This window comes from Xenopus laevis, chromosome 2L, assembly GCF_017654675.1.
Source record: "Xenopus laevis strain J_2021 chromosome 2L, Xenopus_laevis_v10.1, whole genome shotgun sequence".
NCBI classification, from domain to species: Eukaryota; Metazoa; Chordata; class Amphibia; order Anura; family Pipidae; genus Xenopus; species Xenopus laevis.
This window is the reverse complement of record NC_054373.1, coordinates 140,934,788-140,960,621: the sequence shown is the minus strand read 5'-3', so window position 1 is coordinate 140,960,621 and position 25,834 is coordinate 140,934,788. Positions and strand designations below refer to the sequence as shown.

At 39.2% G+C, this 25,834-nt stretch overlaps 1 protein-coding gene across 5 annotated transcripts in view; it reads right to left on the bottom strand.

Annotated features, from left to right (window-relative positions):
- The window catches only part of lrch1.L (leucine-rich repeats and calponin homology (CH) domain containing 1 L homeolog), a 100,319-nt gene extending 77,612 nt beyond the window's left edge, over positions 1-22,707 (bottom strand). The window contains exon 1 of one of the 5 annotated variants that reach the window (XM_041582476.1): positions 21,987-22,707. In XM_041582476.1, coding sequence (XP_041438410.1) covers positions 21,987-22,218 — 232 coding nt within the window. In that variant the 5' untranslated portion in view covers positions 22,219-22,707. The remainder of the gene's footprint in view (positions 1-21,986) is intronic. The other 4 variants (XM_041582478.1, XM_018247340.2, XM_018247341.2 and 1 more) reach the window with 4 other exon arrangements.
- Positions 22,708-25,834: the final 3,127 nt, after the last annotated feature.

Sequence of the window (25,834 nt, the reverse complement as noted above, 5' to 3'; positions counted from 1 at the left end):
TCTGCTGTGGAAGTACCTGACCCATGCTGCAGAAGGAGAGGGCTGGAAACAAGACAAAGTAGAGAGCTATGCTGGGACACAACACAGAAGACTATAAAGCAGTCAGAAATGGTGAGCTGTGTTGAAGGGGGAAGTATATGTGAGCTTTTAAAAGAATGACTCCTATACTTATTTCTGAATATATACGTTTGTGTTTAATACATTTCTGATTTTTCATTAACCCCTGGAAAGAAGCATGCTACACTATATTTCGTTTTAGGTACTGGCAATTTGCTTTTTCAATCGTGAGCGCACCGATCTTTGATAACTTTCTGTTTCACTTATATAGCAAGTATATAGTATAGGCTTATACTCGAGTCAATACAGTTTCCCAGTTTTCCTAGGTAAAATTAGGTACCTCGGTTATACTCGGGTCGGCTTATACTCGAGTATATACGGTATGTTGTTAATTTAAACTTGGCATGTGATTCATTTATCAAGCTCATTATTGGATAGGAAATACTAGTTCAAAGCAAATATTTATACACCTTCTTGATGTTGCCAATTCTTTCAAATGGTGGTTAACCTGCCTGTATGTGTGGGAGAAAACTGGAGTGTCCACAGAGACCATAGATCATAGAAACCCTTTGTAGCAGTCAAACTCAGGACCTGAGTGTTGTAAGGCAGAACTATTGATTAACATGAGAGAACCTACCATTATTCGCCTGCCTAATTTCCTACCCATACGGGGGAGAGTTACAGCACACGTCACTCATATCAAACGGTCTATGCCACAAAATCTTGTCATGCAGCTATGTGTAATGTACAATCTGATAAAATGATTGAGACATACAACATCCCATAACAAAAAAAATCTCCCTGACTTTAAATGAATTTGCAGCCTGATGATTTTGATACAGTCACTGTGTCTTGCATGGCTAATCCCCTTAGGAAAGTAGCAGAGATGTCATTCACAATATTTGTACTAACTGTATGACTTCATCCTAAATTTTCAGCTATTCCATCCTTTAAACTAGGCATTCAAAATCAAAAGTGCTACGTTTGTTACATGTCTAATTATCTATAGCAAACCGGAAAAAGTGAGAGGAAAAAAGAGAATTTACGGTGAAGCAAAATGAGTCAAGATTCGCCCATCACTAATTGCAGCCAATTATTGCTTTTGCCCATGCAGTCTGCAGTAGTGATGCTGCCCACCCATTGACCCCCGCCAACGTTGACGTATGGTGGAGATGAGATGGGTTAAGGGGGGGCAGCATCGGGTAGGTCACCTCAGGGCAGCAGTGAGGGCAGAATCCTTGGTATAAATATGTGTTCAATAAGGGGCAGATTTATCAAAGGTGAGGTGAATTTTCGAATGAAAACAATTAGAATTTCGAGCTATTTTTGTGTACTTCGTCTAGGGAATAGTCCAAATTCGATTAGAATATGAAAAAAATGTGAAAGTTCGAAATTTATCATGTACTGTCTCTTTAAAAATTTGACTTCAACCATTCGCCATCTAAAACCCTGCCGAATTGCTGTTTTTTTTCTGTTTTCTGTTTTAGCTGCTGGACTTTGAAAAACCGAAGTTTTTTTTGGGAATGCGCTATTCCTTTGATTCGTATGATTTGAATTCGGCCAAATAAGGACCTATTCGATTGAAAACTGACCTATTCGACCCCAAAAAAAAACTTTGACTTAATTTCTGTTTGTCTCTCGAAATTTGACCCTTGATAGATATGCCCCTTAGAGTGTGGAATGTTCTTTCGATCTCTCAATTGGGTGGACTTAATCCCTTTTTAAAGGGGTGGTTCACCTTTAAGTTACACTTTTACTATGTTATAGAATGGCCAACTCTTAGCAACTTTCCAATTGGCCTTAATTATTTCCTTTTTATAGTTTTTGATTTATTTGCCTTTTTATTCTGGGTTTTTCCAGCTTTCAAATGGGGGTCACTGACACCATCTAAAAAAAACAAATGCTCTGTAAGAATACAAATGTATTGTATTGTATTTATTACTTATCTTTCTATTCAGGCCCTCTCCCATTCATATTGCAGTATCTTATTCAAATCAATACATGGTTGTTAGGGTAATTTGGGCCCTAGCAACAGACTGCTGATATTGCAAATTGGAGAGCTACTGAATAAAAAGCTAAATAACTCAAAAACCACAAATAGTAAAAAATGAAAACCAATTTGCAAATTGTCTCAGAATATCACTCTCTACACCATGCTAAACATTAACTTAAAACGTGCACACCACCTTTAAAATGTGTGTAAGGTTTAAAAAAAAAATTATTTCTTTCTTCTAGCCCAGACCATACTGTTCAGTTTTCTGGTATCACCCAATGCTGAACTAGAGGGGGGGATTAAACCATTTTACATCCGTTTGTGCCTCAAGCTACAGGTAAACATTTAGAGCACACCACCAGCACTTGACTTTCCATTTCTTAATCTAAAACATGCATTAAGGTTCTACATGTGAATGCTAACAAACAAGAACTATGTGAATACTTTTATTTGTCAGCGCATACCACCAGTACATACAACTTGCCCCAGGATATTCATTAAAGCCATCGAGAGACGGAAATAGCACTACCATTAACTTTTTACGTGTTCAAGTCTTTCACTGACATGTAATGAAAAGGGCTATTGGGCCTTTAGCATTTCTGTTAATAGAAGCATTGTTAGAGCAAACTAACAACTCTTCATTATTTTTGTGAAAACAAAACGAAGCATGGCACACTTCATTAACAGAACAAATTGTTTATAGATTTGTTGTAATGGTCTATATTCTTGGCTTAATTTTCTACCAGAAAATACAAAAAACAAGAAATGCAGAGATTGGATTTTTTCCCTGCTGTTTATTATTCAAGGCATTCAGCCAGCTGCTCTGAATCTCATTTATACAATTTGGGATTAGTCAAACAAATTAAAAATAAAAGAAATAATCCTGCCTTAGGTGCCAAACTTGGACTGAAAGCTCTATGATACAGTAAGTCAAACACAAATTGATAATTGGGTATATAGAAGCCCATTCATTAAAGCTGGCCATAGACTTGCAGATATACCTGCAATATCGGACGAACGATCGCACGTCCCAATCTCCCAACCTGCCACTAACCTTTCAGATTAAATAAAGTAGTAAAAGGACAGATCAATGTTCTGCCCTGACAGCAATCGTACAAAAGTTATGTCCAACAAAAGCTGGTATCGCACTGATATCTACATGCAGACATATTATCGGTAGCCGTCAGAAATTTTCTAACCTGTCCAATCGACTGACCGACCAATCAACATGGCAGGAAAAATGTCGGGACACTCCACACACAGATCGAAAATCATACGAAACAAAGATTCTTACGATCATATCTGCATGTATCTGGCCAGCTTTTTTTTTTTTTTTTTTTTTAATCTTAACAATATTAGAGCTTTTAGATTAAACTCCATGGGGAAAATTTACTAAAGGGCGAAGTGGCTAACGCTGGCCAGCGTGACGTCATTTCAGCACTTCACCGTTTTACTAACGGTAGCAGGCGTAAATTCACTGGCGTAATTTCACCAAGGAGATAGACTCTGGAGCAACTTCGCACTCTAACGGCAGGCGAATTTTCGGTCTGGCGAAAGAACGTTACTTTGCAAATTCACTACGTTTTTGATTTTACGGACTGTTACCTCGATCGCCAGACTTGACTTCGACACCTCAGACAAGGCGAAGTGCAATAAAGTAGATAGGAGTTCCTCAAAAAAAAGTTGAAAATTTTTCAAAATCCTAAAAATCGCTGGCGTTTTTTCCTATTTAAAGGATGATAGACTGAAAAAGATCATAATTTTTTTTTGGGGTACCCTCCTTCCCCCCTACATTTGCTAACATATGGCACCTAAACTATACTGTGGGCACATGTGTGGGGCATTATAACAACTTTATATAATTTTATTAAGGTTTCCTTGTGTAGTGTAATGTATTTGCTGCAGCCTATACAGCCATTGTACTTTAACTGCACGACGTATGCTAATTAGCCAACGCTAGCGTAAATTCGAACTGCTGAGTGTAATCTCTCTTGCGTAATTTCGCCAGCGTTCAGTACCCTGTGCGCAACTTCGGATCTTCATGAATTACCACAAATGCCATGAAAGTTATTAAAAGATCCTAATATGAAAAGTATGAACAGAAAAGAATGCTGAACAATCCAAAAATTCTACTTTTTTAGACAATTACAAAAAATCTAAAAACTTCTAAAAGTCTGAATGGCTAAAAACAAAACAGAAAGCTAAGAGCCCATTGACTTCTATGCGACTGCTTTTACCTGGAGATGTTTTGTAATAGAGTTTTTTTGTGGTTTTTACACTTCACGATTCGTGGGGGGATAAAGGAAATCCGAATGTTACTAAGAGCTTTTAGAAACGGGCGGTTTTTCCTGCGCTCCCCTGCATTGCGCTTTCTTTCGTTCAGCCGCAGGGGAACGCAGGAGTAGACGCACTCAATTATCGTGAAGGGGGCTATACTCACACAGAGGCATGTATGCGCCTAACGCAGGTGAAATGCAACATGCTCCGTCCAACCTGCGTTTGGCGCTTACATGCGTCTGTGTGAGTATAGCCCCCTTCACGATAATGGAGTGCGTCTACTCCTGTGCTCCCCTGCGGCTAAAAGGAAGAAAGTGCAACGCAGGAGAGCACAGGAAAAAACACCCGTGTGTAAGAGCCTTAAATCGTCCCCAAAGTGTTGCCACCTGTCCAGTTTTGAACTAGACAGCCAGATTTTTTTTCTGGTTAAAAACATCTTATCCAGATTTCAGTGTTGTGAAACTGGACAAAAAAATGCCCAATCATAACAGTGTGCTGCTATATCCTTGCCCCCAAAGTCATGGCCCAAACCCTGAATTTCATTGGCCCACCTAAGGATGTCATGGCCCTGCCTCAATGTCATCCTCCAGTCCCCTTTAAAAACAATATCATAAACATGTCTTAGGTGTTAAATATAAATTATAAATTCGATTTACAGCATATGCTGTGCCTAAATATGTGGCTTAATAACTGGGACTGATTTAGTAATAAAGATGCTAAATTATATCAGTTTACTTCAGTATACTTCTAACAAATCAGATCTTCACTTTTAATGGTAATGTCTAGCAGTCTAGATCAAATCAAACTGCTCAGCTGCCACTGGTAATTACACTAGTGAAATTTAGAAAATTTAGAATATCAGCAGCAATTACTCCATGCTACTGCTCCATGTTAATAAAAGCAATTACAATTTACTTATAGTACTACTTGCTGCAACATACTGAAAGATCATTTTGCTGCTGTATTTCCCCCTTTTTAAAGTAGCTATAGTAAAAGGAAATAACATAAGGAAGAAACACAATACTATGCCTACTAATGGCACCCAAGTGGTTAAAGAGACTATATAAATAGGTCTTATAGGTTCTTATAGGCACTGAGAAGCTGTTTCACAAAAAACAGCATTTTTACTTTTTAATATCATACTTTCTTTATTCGTCTGTCATGGGCCTTGACTTGCTAAACTTTCAATCTCTCTTTTTTTGGTAAAAATACATCCACCTATATGAATACATACACACACAAAACAGCACTACCTTACAGCTGCGTGCTAAGAACCAAAAAGTATAATACATACAGTAAAGGTGGTTCGCACTCAAATATCTGTGTTTCTTAAAATGCTTATTCTTTATATTTCACCAATGTTTCATCTCCTGACCCTTGAAAAAGGTGCCAAGCAGGGGCAAGAAAAAACAGACATTAGAATGCAGACCACCTTTACTATATGTATTATACTTTATGGTTTGTGCGTGTGTGACCCCAAAAACTTGTAAACTGTTTAAAGAGTAAACATAGCTTTTGTGTGACCCCCAAAAACCTGTGAACTGTTTAAAGAATAAACATAGCTTATCCTTATATTTCACCAATGTTTCATCTCCTGACCCTTGAAAAAAGCCCCAAGCAGGGGCAAGAAACACAGACATTAGAATGCGGACCACCTTTATTGTATGTATTATACTTTTTGGTTTATGCGTGTGTGAGACCCCCAAAAACTGGGAAATATACAAGGATGCATTAACCAGAAACCTGTTATCCAGAAAGCTCCAAATTATGGGATGGCCATCTCCGATGAACTCCATTATAATCATATAATTCACATTTTAAAAAATGATTCCCTTTTTCTAAGTAATACAGGTATAGGATCCATTATACAGAAACCCATTATCGAGAAAGCTCCGAATTACAGAAAGGTCATCTCCCTTTCATCCAAATAATCCAATATTTTAAAAATGATTTCCTTTTTTCTCTGTAATAATAAAACAGTACCTTGTACTTGATCCAAACATAGACCATGCTTGGGTGCAAGAGATCCTGTACTCTAGACCTGGAATTGACCAGGACCCTCTTTGAGCACTGAACCCACATACACTTTTGTGTCTGCAATACTGGATGCAATTTAAGGGAGTCTAAATGAACACCCATGCCTTGCTCACATGACACTTATAATGACAAAGCTGTATCCTTAATGAGATTTAAAAAAAATTTAAATAAATAAAGTGCAAGCTTTGTGCCTAATGAAAAGACTTGACAGTTATTGCATTTATTTTACATTACAGTGGGCTATCTTCAGTTATTTTTCTTTGTCCCTTTTTTTATTTTTCTAGTTTAGCACTAGAGGGTACAAGAAATTGTTATGCACATCACATGCCTCCTAATATGTAGCCCACGACACTTTAAAGTTTTGCCTTCCGGGGGGGGGGGAATAATTTAATATTGTAACCATAGAAATCTGGCACAATTATATTAAAAAGATGATGCCTCTGTGGACGAGGCACAAAAAGTATAGGTTTTGTGAGCACATCATCACCCACCAAGAATCAATCGACTGCATAACTTGAATGCCTCTGACACAAATATCAATTGCCGCTGTTATTCGCTCACATGAAGAAATTCAGCATCGAGCAGCAATCTGACATTCCACAGGAGCTGGATTTAGTCTAGAGCACAGAAGCCAAAAATAAACCCAGCAGTTCTCATAAGAAAGCCAAGCTGAAATGTTCCATGGGGCACCTTACAGCTAATAAAAGGGAATCAGGGTAGAGCAATTATCCTACACCTCATTCACCATTCACTTGTTATGTCATTCATAAAATGATGGTATGTTTTAATAACCAAGAGCAATGTAATTCTTATATGGTTTAAATCCTTTTGGAAAATGCTTTGCCCTACAATAGACCTGAGTAATAAACAGAGTCAATAAAACATAATTTTAACCTTAACGGTACATACCCTGTTTGCCTGCTAAATTCATGTTAGGTTTTGGTGTACCCCTTGGTCCTGCTCCCAATTTCCTATTTTGTGGTTTAAAGGAGAATAAGCAAATGTTACTGTGCTCATTCGGCTAATCAAACCAAGGGGCCTGCTACTTCTAGGAGATCATTTCAAACTATTGCCATTTAATGAGTAAATGAGTCCTGCTGACTCATATTTTAGTAGTGTTTAATTGCTGCCAGTGATATCAGCAAAAAGATCACTTTTGTTTTCTGAATTGTGCTGGTATTTACAAGTCATATGATTATTTATTTTAATACCATTACAATCATCAGATTAGAGTGGAAGAATAATCATGACTTCATACTGATAGACAAAACAAGGCACAGCTTGACATTCTTTATTTTTATTTTTTTGTACAATATTTTTTATTGATTTCTGTTAAGCATAGGGAAGGGGGTACAGAAAAAAATGGGTAGGTGAGGAGGGGGAAAAGTAATAGAACATAACATCTGAGTCCAATACATATCTTTCAATTTACCAAATATATATGGCCTATACACATTGACTATGCAGCAGCAGAATTCTAATGCGACATTGTTGGCAGGGCCGGAACTAAGGGTAGGCAGTGGGAGCTCAATAGTTGTTTGTACTCAGTTGAATCCCTATATAGAAACCACCTCAGCCATGTATTTCTAAAGCTGGACTTCTGTTTCCATGTTAATGTGGATAATTCCTCAAATTTAACTATTTCGTTGGCTTTCTCTATCCATTCCTTGGGAGTCGGGGGGGATGGATGATTTCCATAGCCTGGGGATGAGTACCTTAGCTGCATTAAGGAGGTGTAGTTCCAATTTTGAATCGGGAACCCCTTCTATGTTTTTTTGTAACCCAAAACAGAAGGACTCAGGCAGGTGACTCTGGGAGTTCCCTTCAGATTCGGACTGAGAATTAAAATAGGCCCTGGCATTTCAGGTACACAAAGGCCCAATCAGCCCACACAGAGGCCCAAACAGCCCCCACCAGCCCACTAAATACTGACTTTCTATGGCACCTTATAGCAGCCCCTCTGGCATTTGCCAGAACCCACAGATTGCCAGTCCGGGCCTGGTTGCCTTCCCGGAATCTGAGAGCATGCTTGTAAAATTACTGGCCAGTATCCTGTGAGATTAGGGCATTCCCATAATATGTGAAGCAGTGTACTGACACCTGCTCTGTACCCCCAACAAGTGTTACTAGTGGCTGGATAGATTTTGTTTAGCTTGTAGGGGGTGTAGTAGCTTGACATTCTTGTTAATTACAACTACACACAAAGGGAGTTCCCTGGGAATAAAATGCAACCTGTGCCTGCTGCTCTAAAACCTACCCAAGACATATATAAGCTGGGGCAGCACCCATCATATTCAAATAGGAAGGAGAGCGTCAATTTGCCTGTTGTAATAAATGTAGGCGATGAACTCTAAAAGTACTCATATGAAAAGAAGTACTGGGAAAATGGCACTGTTTATATATTTTCACATTTTAACACAGGTATGGGATCGGTTATCCGGAAACCTGTTATCCAGAAAGCTCCCATAGACTCCATTTTATCCAAATAATTCAAATTATTTTAAATCATTTCATTTTTCTCTGTAATAATAAAACAGTACCTTGTACTTGATCAAAACTATGATATAATTAATGCTTATTGGAAGCAAAACATGATTTTATTGTAGACTAAGGGTAGAGCTCCACAAGGGTTTTTCATCGGATCGATGCCCGCCGGCAAAACGCACACGGAAAGTCGGATGGAGTCGCATGCGTGAAGATATAATTGAACTGAATGAAAAGTCAGAGGTAACAACTACATTACATCCAATGCAACAGGATTGTCGGATGTGGAAGCAGAAAGCAGCATCTTCATCCGACAGACGGAAAGTGTAGTTGTTAACTCCGACTTTTCATTTAGTCCAATTATATCTTCATGCGTGCGACTCCATCTGACTTGTCGTCTGCGTTTTGCAGTGAAGGTAATAAAACTTCTTACTAAAAAATTTATGTTTGCTCCAAAAGATTACGCATATAAGAGTTAAAGACCTGACTCAAACAATACGCCTATCTTAGACTATGCCATAACTAACCACACAAACTATCCATGTATCTGTTTATGAGTTTCTTTCAATAGTAGTGGCTGGAGGATGGCAGGCACACACTCTGTAGCCAGAAGTACACTATAAATCTGTAGCAATGATATTGGGGCAGGAAGCAGACAAGCTCTGACCTCAGAAATGAATGTTACCATAGAAGGTTACATCTCAGTCCCACTGATGTTACTGTGATGCAGGGAAAATACAGCCGTCAGAGAGATCATTTAGTACATTCCCAAATTCATTTATAGCTCTAATCCCTGCACAAGCATCATATCATCCTAAAGAAGGACCATGTGGTAATGGGAAACTTGTAATTTTAGTGGTAATTTGGGACAACAAAAACAGATCAAATCAGTAGCTAAGTGATGCTAGTGCCCAAGGTCAGCATGGATATTGTCACACATTTCTGAGTGCCTATCCCACCCGCAGGTTTATGTAATGTCAGAAGGAGCCTACAGTGCCTGCCCTACTCAAGGTACAAAAAGTGATGCAAGCAAACCAATCATTATGGCAGATCAGGAGGGGGTTTGGGCTGGGCAGTTCTTCCTTACACTCTCCAAAAGAAACCAAGGTTCAAGGTTCATAAGCACAAAAAAATGTTTTTCCCCACTCCCCAGGAAATGTGCATCAACTCTTTTGCTCCAGTGCCCCTACTCATTGTCAAAGCTCCCCTCCTCTCACTCCTCCTTGCTCCCTGCCATATGCTCACTCACTGCCTCACTGTTGATCGCACAAGCAATACAGGAACTTACAAATTCACTCACCCATCTGCTCCCACTCTGAACATTGTACCCTCTCACTTCTTGCATAATAGGTGGCGACCTCTGCTGCCTACTCCTAGTTACGGCCCTGCAAGTGAGGCACAAAAACCTGCACTTAGTAGGATACAAATGTCTTTGAGTGAATCTTATTTCAATCGGGTAACTAACCTGCCAAGAACTCTTGTAAAAACCCCATCAAGGATCCCCAAGCCCTGATACCTTCAAGCACCACCAGAGCCATCTGATATTATACACATATCATCCATTCTGCATACTAAACTCCCCTTTTGTCAAATTCACTTTATCCATGACTGTAAATCACTGCAAATGAATCCTTGCACAGTTGAAACTTATGAGCAAAACCACAACAATGAAGAGCTGCAAGATGCTGATGAACTAAGCTTTGTGCCATTGGAAACAGTTTTGGCACTGTGTCATGTTTGTAGGTCATATTGCATCTTTGTGCAAAGCAACATGTATTTGGTTTATACAGTAATTTTAATTAAAACTGGACAACAAACACACACAAATGCAGCTCATCGAATCTAGCATGTGCAGCTGTCAGGAGGACCTCACTCAACTACAGCAGAACGAAAACCCCTAAAAGACTGGTGAGCATCAACAAAGATTTTATAGTTAATGGAGCATGAGTAACAATGCCTCCCTCCAGAACTGCACCACTGAGGACCACCTTGAAAATGGCTGTTTGCTGTACCTTGTTTTGCAAATTAGTGTAACACAGCAGGATTGATTGTCTCTGTATGCCTTCTCCTCTGCAATCTTCCAACCAGAGCATGAGCATGTTGAATGCCTGTGATTTCCTCCCTCTGATATTTCAGACAGTAAGGTGGGTTTAGACTCAATTAACTGTTACAATGTACTGCATTAGAGAACACATTTCTCATGCAACTTAGCAACTAATGTATCAGTTCTAACAAGGGGTGGATTACCTTTAAGTTAACTTTTTGCATATTATAGAATTTGCTATTCCTAGGAATGTTGCAATTAGTCTTCATTATTTTTCAGAGTTATTTAATTATTTGCCTTCTTCTTCTTCCTTTTTCCAGCAGTCAAAAAACTATTATATTATTTTATTGTTACTGTTAATTGTATTGCTTATTTTTGTATTCAGTCACTCTCCTATTCATATTCAAGTCTCTCATTGAAACCACTGCCAGGTTGCTAGAATAAATAAGACTTTGGCAAGATACCTTAACAAGATAGCTGCTGAAATATCAAACTGGAAATCTGCGAAATAACTGAAAAAACACATAACAACATAACAAACAAAGGCCAATTGCCTATTTTCTCTGAATATCATTGTCTACATTGCATTCTTAAAGGAAAACTAAAACTTAACTAAAGAAGTAGGCTGGAAATGTTCTACATTATGTCACAATATAAGGCCGATTAGTAATTAATACAGATAATTACTACAGTGCAACTAGCATGAGAATCTAATAATTATCCCTGTAGCATCAGCTTATATTACAGACAACCCTCATTTTCTGCTTGATTATTTGCGACAACCCTAAGCTTAGCTTCTTAATAGCTGCTCCGAGCCCACTGAGCATGTGAGTGTCGCTGACACTTTCCAAGATGGTGACCCCCTGTGACAAGTTTGAAGTCTTGAATCATTGCTGCTATTGACAAGCTGAAACTTTAGGCTGGTGCAATAAGTTCAGTATATAAAATATGACATTTTTAGCCATATTCAGTTTTAGGGTTTAGTTCTCCTTTAACAATCCCTTTAATAAAGTTCAGGAAGTAGCACCAAAGTTATTACATGTATTAAGTAACTTAACAAATCATTAACAGATAAATATTGCATTAACACACTACTAATACCAGACTTTTAGCTCAACTGAGTGTCAGTAAGCAAAGGGTTAATTGAATGGCTATTATTAAGCAAAGGATTAACTAGATTGGGAGGTGCAGACACAGGGTCGCTAACACTCTGGGCCTTCAAAAGCTGTTAACCTAAAAGCATGCCTAGCTGTATGAAACTAACAAAAAAAATATTTCAAAAACCACTAAAAACAAAAAATGAGTGCAGATATAAATCACAAAAGTGCTCAGAGGACCACTGTATAAGATTACACCAATTCATATTTTGGCTCAGAGCCCCTTTATAAAAACAAACAAAAATTGAAAAAAATATTTTTTTTTGTTGTATTATCCGAAACAAGTGAAACAGAAGAATTTAGCGTTTTGAAAGTGAGCTAGTCCTGTAAGGATTATTAACAAGTTAATTTATTGTGCCTCATGCATACAGTATATTAAGTTACGGCTTGTTTTCATCCTTAGAACTGCTAAAAACATAACTACAAAACAAACAATTAAGAATTCCACAGAACATAACCAGAATACAACCAGAACCAACAAAGTTTTTAGGCTTTTAATTATCATTAAAAGCATATGATATTTACAAAAGCTGTTTTTACCACGCTGTGATTGTGAAATTTTGTGTGATCTGGCATTAATATATCTATCTTTCCAGGTACCATTTTGGTGTATCAAATCAGACAAAGTTAAAACAACTTGAGAACATTTTTCTGTTCTGGCAACATTTTCTGATGTATTATCTTCTAGAATATTTTACTGCTAAATTTGACTTATTGCCCCTTTGGTGAATTTCCTCCAAAGGTGCATGAAAATCTTTTAGAGCTCCTCACCTCATATTCTTGGGTAACAAAATTGTTTTACTCCAATAATATTTCTTACCCCAATTTCAGTTTACTCCACAGTCTATGATGGTACAAGGTTGATGTTACTAAAACGTGCCCATAGATGGTTTTAAAGGGGTTATTCACCTTCCAAACACTTTCTGTTCAGTTGTCTTCAGATTGTGCCAGAAATATACTTTTTTTCAGTTGCTTTCAATACTTTATTTTTCTTTACCATTTTTTTCGAAACTGAAATCTAAAATTGAATGTTCCTTACTCTGGTGTTTCAGTCTGGCAGCTCAGTTATCCAGGTGCAGATTCTGAACTGTTACAAATTGCTACATTAGTAAGGAATATTAGCAACTATTGTATCAATAAAGCTGCCTTTAACTCACTAACTCAAGGATTCTGTTTAGCAGGGCCAGAGATAAGAAATGTATCAACTAATGTTGGGAAGTGGCATGATCCCCCCCTCCCATAACTACTGCAAAAGTCAAAAGAAGGTGAAAAATGGTTGCAAATTGGAAAAAGAAAGTAACTGAAAAAAGTCTTTATTTCTGATGAATTATCAGAAATATCTGAACTGTAAAATTTGTGGGAATGTGAACAACCCCTTTAAGAGAGATCAGTAAATGATCAAAACCATACCTTACAATTACCTTAAATCTTTAGCTGTTCCCTGTAATTATAACCCTTTGAGCTCTAACAACACTTGTGTACATTACACTGGAGATAACTATAAGCATTTTTGCTACAGTCCTACTGATGGGGGACAAACGGCCTTGCTCGTGGATAGGAAACAAATTATAGATCCCTCAAATTCCTGTTCAATTATCTATGTATTGCAATGGAACAAAAACAGCAGAGTGCTCTGATTGCCTAATCAATGAAGAAAACAGGTACTGGTACAAGCAAAAAAGGGTTTTTACACTCATTTTAACTGTTATCATGATGTTGCAAAGTTGTTAACTAACCCCAGTCTTCACTATGATAATGGTATGGGAGCATGTTTGACATTTCAGTGCACATCTGTGGGTACAGTCCCCATACAGATGACTGGGTGGATTAACTCCTGTTTTCCCCTACAGTGAAATGCACAAAATAGTCACCACATGGAAACACAATTACAAACAAAGAGCCATACGTTTGTGTACAGTAATGAGCAGGGCTGTCTTTACTTCCCTTCTGTATTAATCTGTGTGTATATAATATATATATATATATATATATAAAAATAATAATATTAAAATAATATGATAAATATTGAGAAAATTGCATTTTTCTATATAATTAGTAGTACTAGTTTCTCCAGCTGAGCTGGTTAATTCCAGATTGCAGAAACAATAATTGTTCTATAAACCACAGCAAGTGGTTAAACCACAGCAAGTGTACTCTGTAGCCTTTGTAAAGAATCAAAATCCCTGGAAAAGGCTGCAGAGTTCCAGAGGCATAACACCCATGTCTGCAGCTCGCACTGATTTATTATCCTTTGCATAATGCTTATCTGCCCACAACTTGATAATATTTACTGCAGCATTATAAAGATTAAATCAAACATATTGTGGCTGATTTCAACATGTTTGCTAAACTGTTGAAGTGCAGTTACCAATGGCAACCAATGAGCAATTAGTTATTAACAGTCTCCAACAAGCTAGGAAATGATAGAAAATGCCTGATTGGTTGCTTTTTAGTTGCAGTCAGGCCTTTGCTTTCATATTTCTCAAATGTTGTAGCTGATTGGTTGGTATGGATGACTGCACTTGAGTGAATTAGCACCTATGTACATAATAACCATCGCCCTGCCTTTTTCGAGCCTTTTGTCTAGATGTAACTGTAAATGAAGGGCTGCAGGTTGTTGTGCAGTAGTTATTATTCTGAGGGGTTAGTCCAGTGGCTACACTGGGATGCTGAGAGTGGTAGTGGCTCAAAGAATACAACAGCCTAGACCAAGTGGGGCTTTAAAAGAGAATTAAACCCTAAAAATAAATATGGTATATGCTTGACAAAGGGGCTTGCCCCGAAACGTTGCACTTCCGGTAATAAATCTTTGCAAAGTGTTCACCTGCATTCACAGCTTGTGTGCCAGTGTGCCTTTTCTAAGCTAAACTTAGGGGTCATTACAAATTATCAAGCATATATCGTCTGTAATATAAGCTGATGCTACAAGGCTGATTATTAAATTCTGATGCTAATTGCACTAGCTTATGTGCTTCCATGTAGTAATTATCTGTATTAATTATTAATCAGCCTTATATTGTGACATTTCTATTCTATGTGTACTGTATGATGTGAGTGGGTCCCAAAGCTGATTGAGTGACAGAAGCACAGAACATGTGCAATGAATCAGCAGAAAAGAAGATGGGGAGCTACTGGGGCATCTTTGGAGACACAGATCTTTACTGCTAAGGGTTGTGGTTGCCTTGGGCTGGTACAGAAGTCCAAAGCATATTGTACAACATTTCTAGCCTACTTCTTTAGTTAGGCTTTAGTTCTCCTTTAAAATACAAAACAAAAGAACATGTAAACAAATGAGAATGTAAGACTAAGTGCAGCAGACGCGATGGAGGAGATGTAACACACTGTAGAACATGAGCTGCAAACTGACAGCACTGAGAGTTTCTACAATTGTATCTACATGGCATACAGATGGCAGAGGGTAAGAATGAATTTGGAACTTTATCAGACTATGGAACATTAATGTGCTAAAAGTATATAAATATTATTAAAGTAACAGGACAGTGAGTTCTATAGTTAAGGCTATTAGCAGGGCCGGCCTTAGGCCTATTGGACCAATTGGGCCCCGCACCTCTGGGGGCCCCGCACCACAGGGCAGCACAGATAATATTTCCCTCAGCACATGATGCTGCCTCGCCTGCCCCCAACTTTGAGAGTCCAGCCCATCCCCAAATCCATAGGTCCAGCCCACCCCCAACTCTGATAAGCCAGCCTATCCCCAAACTCCATAGGTCTAGCCTGCCCCCAACTCTCATAGGCCCAGCTTTCCTCCAACCTTGATAGGCCCTGCCTGCCCCCAATCCTACCAAGCCTGCTACCAAGCTGAATTGGCCCAGCCTGCCCCAAACTAATTGGCCCAGTCCACTCTCCTATTTCCTCCCTCTCTCTCTTACCCTGTGTGCCCCTATTTCATCCCTCTCAATCTCTTACCTTGTCTGCCCCTTTTCTTTCTATTTTGTGCCTGTATGCCCTTATTTTCCTAAATACTTGGTGTGTCAGTAGCCAGCAACACTTTGGGGGGAATTCACAAAAGTGTCGGTAAAAAAAGTAACCTAGAAGTGGCGGTCGACAAATTTGTAAAATGTCGTACGTACGGCAAATTCACAAAGGCAGATGTTACCATCTCTGAATGTCTCGTAAGTCTGACAATTTTCTAAAATGTCGTATATCTTTTCATCGTACAAACGACATTTACCAAGACTTTTTAAACGACAATTTGTCTGACATTTTCATTTTGGAGAGCCTAAAGTGTCTGAAAAATTGTCGGTAAAAAAAATGAGTCTACAAGTAATTCATAAAAATGACGGGAAAAGTGGTGCCGAAAAAACCACGCCCACTTTTAACGACACTAATTCAAAAGTGTCGCACATGTCGGAAAACTGGCGGAGAAATGCTCTGTGAATTTGTCGGCTGTTGCTACAACACTTTCTACGACATTTTAAAGACATTTTTTAGTTCCCGACACTTTTGTGAATTCCCCCCTTTGTCTAGGGGCCCCGCCAACATGGTCCCAATTGGGCCCCACATTTGATAGGATCAGCCCTGGCTATTAGGTAAGGCATATTAGGCATAAAGGTAAGCTGTACTCAGTGCTGATTGTTGTCACTACTGGATTTGATCAGCTTCAATACTGAGCTGTGGTATTGTTATGGGTGCATATGTCACTGCATTGGAACCAAGATCTCGCTGGTATAACAGTACTATTGGCACATGGTATTCCAAGGCTGCTGCTAAGGCCCACGAATGCAAATAAAGCTCTAAGTATGTGAATGGAAGCAAGTGACTAGCTAAAATATAATAATATGCATTATTCTATACTACAAACTTCATGTTACTTTGCTGAGACTAATGCCTGAGCTGGATTTTTTTGTTTTACAAACATTCCCAGCTTGTCATGGAAACCAATCCAATGCTTCTCCTTAACTTCTCTGCAATATTAGTATTCTGCCCTTCCACATGAAATGAAGGAATTAATCAGGGTACGCCCACAACCCTGTTCCACAAAGATGTTCATTGCTCGGCTTGGAAGGAGATCAAAAGCTGTGAAAATGTCACAGCTCAACAACTTCTGTTTCCCACTGGCTATGAAATGATTTATAAGCAAACCACACAAAAACATGTACAGCCATTACACTGGATTATTTGTCTTAGCATAAAACAGTTCAGGAGCAATTGAACTCGGTACAGAAATGGCAGAACTGTCACCCTATCAAGATAAACTGTGGATGCAAGCATCTTGCAGCAGCAAGGATGCTGGGAGTGGAGGATCATCAATGCTGTATAGATAGAAATTGCGGGGGTACATTTACAATACATATATCAAAATCATATGACACCAGAGACACTCAATTGAGGACTATACACCCCCCCCAGAATTCTTTGCGTGGTTCCAACAGAATACAGAGATCCATTACTTTTAGATGACCATTACTGGACACTTGCTATATACTGTAGGTAATAGGCAGTACTATGATATTTGAGTGCAGCATATCCACTCAGCAGTGATATTACTATAATCCATCTGAAGCCAAAAGCTTAACAACACAATAGTGAGATTCTGAGCAGGGCAAGAACATCAATTATAGCTGCTCTGTATGATATGTGTCATGAACGAGAATCTCAGCAGTACAATTAATAATAACCAGTATGACTGGAATGAATGAGATTCTATGCAGAGAAGGCAATATCAACAGGTTCATGCAAGATGAGTAGTCAACTGTGTGTCCCATCCTAAGAAGGGGTCACATAACACTGTAAGGGAAGTGTCTCAAAAAATTGCATTAGATAAGAATTTGTCATCAACAGAAGATAATCTCTGTTTCCTCAAGCGCCAGCACTGCAGAGCATTGGCCAATGATGCCAGGGAGCCTATTATTTTTAGGTCCAGTTGTTATATGTAAGACTAAATTTAATGATGTTTACTGTGATGTGGATGAACCGCTTAATGGAAACCATAAAAGGAATGTTAAAGGGGAGCTATTGTGGAAATTAAAATTTAATATAAGCTTCATCATACTGAAGTGAGAAACTTTATAAATATAAATTTAAATAAATATAATCAATTAAAATGTCTGTATTGTTTCTGGCATCTGTTTTTCTCTGTTCTGTCTTCAAGCAGGAGTTGGGTGTCAGATTTTCATGGAAAGTAAATCCAATATATCTTATAGGGGGCTCCCTTTCCAAGCAGATGTAATAGAGCTCACTCAGATAACTGACCCCAGCACAAACAAAATAACTGACTTTGGCATAAACACTGCATGTTGGGAAACAAGATTTCTGGTCATTCTAAAAGATATGATAGAGCTTATATTAAATTTTCATTTTCGCGATAAGTTCCCTTTTAACAGCATTTTAGAGCTTTTATATAGTGGTTGAGTTCTCTTAGGAGTCCCCAATTACTAGTCTATAAATAAGAGGTCCCATAGTATAATTATCTTGCCCAAGTCACAGGAATTAGTCTCAGAGTTCATGTGTCCATGGTGTGTGACTATTTATTTAGAAAAAGGGCAAAAGGTACACTCTGCAAAGAACAACAACAGAAATGACTCAGATAAGGCTTAATAAGATTATAACAGACTACAGGTGTTGGGGTGTCCACTAAATTAACAATATGAAAACAGAAAAATCACAAGGGACTTTTCCCTACAATACATGTATCTGAGACGATCTGCAAATAATATAGATGATTATACCTCAAATTGACGTATAATCATCTATATTATTTGCAAATCGTCTCAGACACATGTATTGTGGGGAAAAGTCCCTTGTGATTTTTCTGTTTTCACACTCTGCAAAGACCTACAAAAATAGCAGTGATCTATAAAAAATTGCTGTGTATATTGAATGCCAGTGGCTTTGAACATGCCAAGTGTAATAACAAATGTAGGCAGGATGAGCTACAGCAGCACTGGATTCAGTACAGAAACTATTTGGAGCCCAACATTGTTTGGGGACCAATACTTTGTACATAAAAAGCTACAGGTACACAAAGCCGCTGCGCTACATACCCTTGGTGCTGTGTTGACTTTTATCAGTTCAAGCCTACTTGGAGGTTCAACCCTTGGTCACAGTCCCCTTAGCTCATAACAAGGTTACAGATACAGGTATGGGACCTGTTCAGAATGCTCAGGACCTGGGATTTTCCGGATAAGGGATCTTTCCATAATTTAGATCTCCATACCTTAATAAAGTACAAGGTACGTTATGCAGTAAATTCTGAATTATGGAAATGTTATTTCCTATGGACTCCATTTTAATCAAATAATTCAAATTTTTAAAAAATGATTTCCTTTTTCTCTGTAGTAATAAAACAGTATACCTTGTACTTGATCTCAACTAAGATATAATTAATTCTTATTGTAGGCAAACAATCCTATGGGGTTTATTATTTCTCTTTAGCAGACTTAAGGTATGGAGACTCATATTACAGAAAGATCCCTTATCCGGAAAAGCCCAGAGCTTAAGCATTTTGGACAACAGGTCCCATACCTGTATATCAGTTATTCAGTCATAGGTCCACAAATTATATATAGAACAATACATTTGTGTTACCCCTAATATCACCGTATCTAACCTTAAAGCAGGCTTTCAGGTGTATCAACAAAAAAAAAAAACAGGCATTCTTCACATATCTCACACTAACTGGCCTTCACTCTGCCCCACTCCAAGCTTATCAAGGGGTCTAGCCCCACAATTCAGAAGGCACTGCCATATGGGAACTAGTCCCATAGTTTGGGAAATTACCAGAGAAGACAATCTCATGGATTTAATGAGTTTATATGTGGGTTTACTGTGGTATGTACCTAACCTTTACAGGATTTAGAAAAACAAGGAAGTGAAGAAAATACATATTGTGAATGCCAAGTTCTGTTTTTGGCTTTAATGCAGAGATAGTTTCATAATGACAACAGTAGGGAACTTATCTGATGCAAAGAATATGCATTCGCATAGAAAGCCCCTTGCACTCCTGCCCATGTATGAGCTGTCACTTTACATGAGTTTCATATTTCCATGTTATTTACATAGCACCAACACATTTCTGCAGCACTTTACAGAGACTATACATCATGCCCCAGAGAAGCTTACAATCTAAAGGCCCACATAGTATGGTCAATTTAGTCTGGAGCCAGTTAACCTGCCTGTATGTTTTTAGAGTGTGGGAGGAAACCCACACAGACATGGGGAGAATATACAAACTCATTGCAGATAGTGCCCCAGCCGTTTCCCAGTGATGCAAGGTAGAAGTGCAACCCTCCATGCTCCATGGCTTAGTTATTTGTTACTATTACATGAAACAATAAGTGACACTCTGTAGGAAGTTTACATGTGACATAAGGGAAAAGTCATTTGCAGGCAGGTCAAGGCGGAAACAGGACAAATTTACACAATGGGACTATTCTGTCACCACAAACTGAATTGTGATGCTCTTACTTTTTTGGGGGAAGTCACTCACTGTTTTCTGAATGAAAACCTTGCCTAGTAGCTATTTAGTTTTCAACTATATGTATGTGTGTGTGTGTACTTAATAAAACAAAAAAAAGTGGGCTGGTGTCATCCCCTACGAACTGATTTATCTGAATATTTGGATTGATAATTTTTCACGTGTGTGGTGCTGTGTCCACGCTGTACTGTTCTACTCTCTGACCTTATTATTATTATATTCAGCTAGGATTTCACCTCTGGAATTCACCTGGAGACACAAGGAGAAAATAAAGATTTGTCTTCTACCTACAACTCCCAGAACAGATCATCTGGCTGAGCATATTGCTTATTTCCACCATAGCACAAGATTTTACCCAATAAACTGAGACCACTAGTTGTTACACAGAATTCTGTTGGTATGTGCTTATGCTAAAGCTTATTGTCTGCAGCAAATATCTTTTTGTTATCCACTTACAAGACTTATTAGAAAGCATTCCACATGCAGGCTGCAGCCTGCCTTCAATTCTGCCATATCTCATACATACAGATTAGGTAGGTAGCAATGCAGTATGTGAATTTTATATGCTTCCAGTTTCAAACCTATAGTCTGGCATATTTAAGCGGCTCAACCCAAATCAGCCTGTGGTCCTCAACAGGTTTTCCCAACCTGTGGAAAATCATTTTCTGGCCCTCAACTATACATCTCTACTTAAGCAACTTGCTGAATTGATCAGTATTTTTTTAAATATTTATAGAATAATGGTCTTGGCATGGTCTTGACGATATTGCATTATCTGACCGACCATTTTGCTATAAATCTTAGAAAAATACTGATAAATTCAGCAGGTTGCTTAAGTAGAGGCCAAGATTGTAAGCTCTAAATCACTGTCCTCCAATGCTGTCACTCAGCAAACCAGACACAAAGCCTTAGTACTGCTGGCACCTACAGTCCAAGAACTAGCTGAACTAATTGCTAAAAAGCTAGTATAGTGTGTGACTGTATAGTGCCCAGGGATAAAGAATAGTTCACATCACCACCCCCCAACCGTCTTTATAAAGATCCGGTTCCCTGACTGAATTAATGCACATAGCGTCCAAATTAGAACAATGGCTGCTGTTTAAGGACGCTGCAAAGTTGAAGCCGCACCTGTGTCCCAATTTAATGGCAGTATGGGGTGGCTGGAAGGTGTTGAGCCTATATGCACAAATATAAATGTCTCCAGTTAGGGTAGGACAGACAGCAGGTCATTAGAGTATAAAAGATAACAACACTACTATAATGAGTATGTCAAGCTAACAGCCCTCCATCTGTAAGGCTTAGGCTGCAGGTAGGATGCTGCAGATGGAGAGGTGCCGCATGCTGGACACATCCCTGATTTATGTACCACAACCCCCAATCTTCTGTATCAGTAGGGGCACCTCTCCTCTAACTCCAGCCCCGACACACACACACATATATACAGTATATATATATATATATATACACATATACACACAGACCAAGGCAGCACGTCCTTACCTGCCCGCACCGTGTCCGCCAGATCAGTGCTGCCAGAAGTTCGGGGAAATTCCTTCAGTTTCCTGGCACTGACATTCAGGAGCCCCGAGCTGGCAGCCTCCTCCAGGGCTCGTTCCAGTCCCCGGTTGACCGGCAGTTTGAGGCTGAAGTTGGTGACCCCGCTGGCAGCGCTGTATTGCTGCTGGGTTGGGAGGGCACATAAAGCCTGACATTCGCTTCCCAGCGTCGCCATCTTCCCTCCCGGTTGTTCCCGAGCCCTGTGCCTAGTTTGTCTGTCCAGTGCGGGTACAGAGTGCGGGAACAGAGCGGAGCCAGTGGCTTCAGGCAGCTGCAATCGCTGCAACAGCAGCAGCTCGTTCTTTCCTGTAGCTTTCCTGCCTGTGGGAGTGAGAAGGCTCAGAGCGCATGTCCTTCCCCTGCTCTGTATCCTGCCTGCAGCCCGCACAAAGGTACCAGCAAATCTTCCTCACAAGCCTATTTCCTGCCAGGGAAAACTTCACACGCTCGCCAGAGACTCCTTAAAAGTTGCCATGAAAGCCGGTCCCTGATTGGTCTCGTTAGACAGCTCCTTGCCGGCTGCTCAGTGGCGGGGGCATTTCCTGCACGCTGTTCCTTTATGGGTTAAGGTGGAATTGATTTGCTGTTGGGAAGGAGGAATACATGCTGATGTTTTGGGATCCAGAATGCCTTTGACGGCGGTTCAGCTGTTCAACCTAAAAACCCGTGAATAAATGTGTCATTTCCTAGAGGTGATTTCCTCAGTGATATTAACCCTTTCGCCGCCAGACAATTTGGCCGATTCGGTACTTTTATTGCCAGAACATTTTTGAATATTTTGCACTCTTTCACTTTAAGGGCCTTTCCTGGGTGGGTCTTTTAGTTTACCCAGGACAACAATATATTGTTTTCTACAGGACAGCCTAAGCTTTTAAAATAGGCAGAATTTTTGGTGTAATTCTACTTCTGTAAAAAGATATAGGGGCAGATTCACTAAAGGGCGAATTGTCGCCAGCGACCGTTTCGCACACATCGCACCATTTCGCTACCACTCAGCAACGTAACTAGAGGGGGCGGGCCCTGGCGTGGGACGCACAGCCAGGCCCCCCGCCCCCCTCCGTACGCCCAGAACTGGCAAGAATAAGTGGCGCGTGAGCTGCCAGGGGGCCCTGGGGGGGTGCTGGCCCTGGCCAAATCGCACCCCCTGCTCCCCCGGTAGTTACGCCACTGCTACCACTACGCTAATTTACTATCATGCGAAGTTGCACCCTGGGCGCCGAACGCTGGAGACTTTTCACTAGCGTTACTTTGGCTGTGCGAGCATTTCATTGTGAAGATGCACTAGCGTTCGTTTGTGCCTAGCGAAAGTTCGCTACTGATCTTGCGCTTAGGTCAATTTGCATACGGCGGGTAATTTAAAGTTGTATGGAGGTCTTTATTGTAAATGTTGGTGCAAATGCTTGAAGTTACCACTTTTTATTACACATGTTCAGGGAACCTTAAGAAAGACAAGAGAGTTAATAAAATGTCCTACACATGAGCCCACTGTAAAATGAATGTTCCATATGTTAGGAAATGTCTGGAGAAAACCGGCTCCCCAAAAAAAGTTTGTTAGGACTTTTGCCGGCACTCCCGCTTCAAAAAATGAAAACTCACCAGCGTTTTTGTAACTTTAATGCATTTTCAGCACACAGAATATAATGTAAGTGACAGAAGATTGACGAAGTTCTAACTGCTTTTTTAGCACTTCGCCTGATATGAGGTGGCGAAGTCAACTCTGGCGAAAATCCACACTTTAGTGAATTTGTGAAGTAACAACCTTTCTCCAGATCGAAAAGTCGCCTGGTGATAGAGTGCGAACAAACACTATCGACGGTCTCTTTCGCTAGTGAATCTGCACCTGCTAGTGAATTGGCGATGTCCCTGTAGGTGGTAACGCTGGCGAATTGCCGCTAGCGTTAGCCACTTCGTCCTTTAGTGAATCAGCCCCAAGCCCCATAGGCTTCTAAGTGTCTAATAAAATGAAAAAAAATTATGTTTCACATAGTACAATCACATAAATCAGAAACATAATTTATTTTAAGTACGAGGACACAGCAAATTTGGAAAGTTCTATGTCTCCTGAACATGCCAATACCAAATATAGATATTTTTATGGAGATTTCTCACTTGTATAGATCAAAATCTCCAAGCAGTACACTACCAAATTTCCAAAGTAACGCGCCACAAAAAGGCATACTTCTGATTTCAAGGCCAAACATTCCACTAAAAGTAGGCTTACCCTAGAAAACTACCCATTATAAGAAAGAGCAGATTCTGGCAAATCAAATGGGTAAATATATCTATGTACTCCAAACTTCCAAATTGCAATTCTTTCCTAAAGTTATAATTTTTTATAGAAACTGGTGAATTTTTAAAAAAAATTACCATAAACACCCTAAATATGAATGCTATGAGTCCACTGAACAGTTTGATGCCCAATATGTATTGGTTTACCTAAGTATACGGCATATAGGGGCCCCAAAATGCAGACACCCCATTTGACATATCAGTTCTGTAATTACCGATACTGCAAAAGCAACATATTTACATCAATTTTGGGGGGAAGCAAAGGTAGAAAAAAGTACGTTCACCATAGAAAACCATTTATTTTCTGAAAGTACACATTCCCCCAAATCCAAATTGGGTATGCATGTCTTTCTTCTCCAAAGCAACAAGCCGCAAACCTTTCCTAAATCTAGTGATTTTGGTGACATTTCCAAAAATCACCTCAAAACTTCCAACCTGCAGCATCGTATCTCCCGAATAGTATTAGGTATCAAGATAAATCACCCTACATATGAAAGTCTGGGGTCTTATGAACAGTTTTATTTATAATATGTATAAGTTTTTAAGTATTTAGCAAATAGGGCCCCAAAACATAGACACCCCATTCGAGCTATCAGTTCTGTAATTCCAGATACAGCAAAATCAACATATTTACATAAACTTTGGGGGGGGGGGGGAACGTAGAAAAAAGTATGTTCATACCCGGAAAGCCATATGTTTTCAGAAAGTACACATTCCCCGAATCCAAATTGGGTATGCATGTCTTTTTACTCTAAAGCACCAAGCCGCAAACTTTTCTTAAATTTGGCGATTTTGCATTTACAAAAATTTACAAAAATCATCTCAAAACTTCCATCTTGCAGCATGTTATTTCCCATATACTATTAAGTATCAATATAAATAAGTCCTCTGAACAGTTTTTGTCCAATATGTATAGGTCTACCTAAGCACGTGGCATATAGGGGCTCCAAAATGAAGACCCCCCATATGGTCTGTCATTGCAGGTACTGCAAAATCAACACATTTACATAATTTTGGGGGGTCAAAGGTAGAAAAAAGTACGTTCACCCCAGAAAACCACATATTTTCAGAAAGTACACATTCCCCCGAATCCAAATTTGGTATGCATGTCTTTCTACTCAGATTTTGGTGACATTTCCAAAAATCACCTCAAAATTCAACCCTGCAACATCTTATATCCCACATACTATTAGGTATCAAGATAAATCACTCTAGATATAGCCTGGGGTCCGCTGAACCGTTTGATTCCCAATGTACAAAGGTTTATCGAAGTACATGTCATGTAAAGACCCCAAAATCTACCTTGTGCATAGCTATTTGATGGTTTTCGTTTGCACTAATTTATAAACATTGTCAGTTTTATGTGGGATAAAAGCTACAAAAAGTTATGTGACCCCTAAAAATTGTATATATATTTTTGGAAAGTACACATTCTGATGAATCCAAAATAGGTAATTATGTCTTTCTACTCCAACTACCATACTGCAAAGCTACGCTAAAGG